Below are 2,199 nucleotides of genomic sequence, written 5' to 3'. Positions count from 1 at the left end.
CCCTCAAGCCGATCTTCTCCTCTTGGACTCTCCGCCCCCCTATCCCTCTCCTCTCCAGCCAGAGCCACCGGAGAGACCAGAGCCTGTAGCACCCCCCGCTCCTCCCGCGGAGGGACCGGCCCAGGGTACCCGGAGGCAGAGAAGGCAGCCAGTGTCTCCTGACTCGACTGTGGCCTGCCCTCTTCGACCCTACGGGCCTCCGCCCACCCGTGGGGATGATGACGAGTCGGCTCCGCTTCAGCCGCTCCAATACTGGCCCTTCTCCTCGGCAGATCTCTATAACTGGAAAACTAACCATCCTCCCTTTTCAGAGGATCCACAACGCTTGACGGGGCTAGTTGAGTCCCTGATGTTCTCTCATCAGCCCACCTGGGACGACTGCCAACAGCTCCTCCAGACTCTCTTTACTACGGAGGAAAGGGAGCGGATTCTTTTGGAGGCCCGAAAGAACGCTCCTGGCCCCGATGGTCGGCCAACCCAGCTCTCCCATTTGGTGGATGCAGCCTTTCCATTGGCCAGACCGGACTGGGATTTCAACACGGCAGAAGGTAGGGAGCACCTGAAGGTCTACCGCCAGACTCTAGTGGCCGGCCTCAGAGGGGCAGCAAGGCGCCCCACAAATCTGGCTAAGGTAAGAGAGGTCATCCAGGGGCCCACTGAACCGCCCTCTGTATTTCTTGAACGGTTAATGGAGGCATTCAGGCGGTACACCCCATTTGACCCCGCTTCGGAGGGACAGAAAGCTTCGGTAGCCATGGCTTTCATAGGACAGTCAGCATTAGACATTAAGAGGAAGCTGCAGAGATTAGAAGGGCTGCAGGACTTTACTCTTCAGGATTTAGTTAAGGAAGCGGAGAAAGTGTACCACAAAAGAGAGACGGAGGAGGAGAAGGAGTTGCGAAAAGAGAAGGAAAGGGAGGAAAGAGAAGAAAAGAGAGAGAGAAGGGAAGAGAAAAGGCTAACCCGTATCTTGGCCGCAGTGATAGGAGAAAGTAAACCGCAGGAGAAGGGAAAGGAAAGACAGGCAGGAAACTTGGGCAACAGGCCACCGTTAGGCAAAAACCAATGTGCCTACTGCAAGGAAGAAGGGCATTGGAAGCGGGAATGCCCGAAGAGACTAGCGAAAAAGGCGCTGGCTCTTCAGGAAGATAGTGATTGAAGAAGTCGAGGCTCGGTTCCCCTCCCCGAGCCTAGGGTAACTCTCAAGGTGGAGGGGAAGCCTGTTAATTTCCTGGTGGACACCGGAGCCCAGTATTCCGTTCTTAAGAAACCACTAGGGCCGGTCTCCCAGAAAACCTCCTGGGTGATAGGGGCAACAGGAAATGAACAATACTCCTGGACCACTAATCGGACGGTAGATTTAGGCACGGGAAGAGTGACTCATTCCTTCCTCATAATACCAGAGTGCCCAGCCCCCCTTCTGGGGAGAGATTTATTAACTAAAATGGGGGCCCAGATCACCTTCACCCCACGAGGGCCGACCCTGACCCAACATGGGGAACCAATTACCCTCTTGACACTTCAGCTCGAAGATGAACATCGGCTGTTTGAAAATAATGTCCGAGGGGATGAGAGGATAGCAGAATGGTTACAGCAATACCCTAAGGCTTGGGCCGAAACTGCGGGAATGGGCTTAGCAACCGAACGGCCCCCCGTGATAGTAGAGCTTAAGTCTACAGCAACCCCGATTGCGGTACGGCAGTATCCCATGGCAAAAGAAGCCTGGAGGGGAATTAAGATCCATATCCAGCGCCTCTTACACCTAGGGGTTTTGGTTAAATGCCATTCCCCGTGGAATACCCCTCTCCTCCCGGTAAAGAAACCTGGAACTAATGACTACCGACCGGTGCAGGACTTAAGGGAAGTCAACAAGAGGGTGCAGGACATTCATCCCACGGTCCCCAATCCTTATAATCTCCTGAGTTCTATCCCTCCGTCTCATGTATGGTATTCAGTCCTAGACTTAAAGGATGCCTTCTTCTGCCTGCGGCTGCACCCTGCCAGCCAAAACATCTTTGCTTTCGAATGGAGAGACCCAGACTCGGGGATGACAGGGCAGCTGACTTGGACCCGGCTTCCCCAAGGGTTCAAGAATTCTCCCACCATCTTCGATGAGGCCCTTCATCAAGATCTGGCTGCTTTCCGCGCTGACCACCCGCAGGTCACTCTTCTCCAGTACGTAGACGACCTTCTCCTCGC

General features: G+C 54.6%; 1 protein-coding gene across 1 annotated transcript; it reads left to right on the top strand.

Annotated features, from left to right (window-relative positions):
* Positions 1–8: 8 nt before the first annotated feature.
* On the top strand, positions 9–2,190 carry LOC102243962. Its single transcript, XM_014532177.1, has one exon. It carries the CDS (start codon positions 350–352, stop codon positions 1,157–1,159), a length of 810 nt encoding a protein of 269 aa, XP_014387663.1. The 5' UTR covers positions 9–349; the 3' UTR covers positions 1,160–2,190.
* Positions 2,191–2,199: the final 9 nt, after the last annotated feature.

The sequence above is a fragment of the Myotis brandtii genome, unplaced genomic scaffold (genome assembly GCF_000412655.1).
Source record: "Myotis brandtii unplaced genomic scaffold, ASM41265v1 C42741176, whole genome shotgun sequence".
Taxonomy (NCBI): Eukaryota; Metazoa; Chordata; class Mammalia; order Chiroptera; family Vespertilionidae; genus Myotis; species Myotis brandtii.
This window is presented reverse-complemented; position numbering and strand designations above follow the sequence as displayed.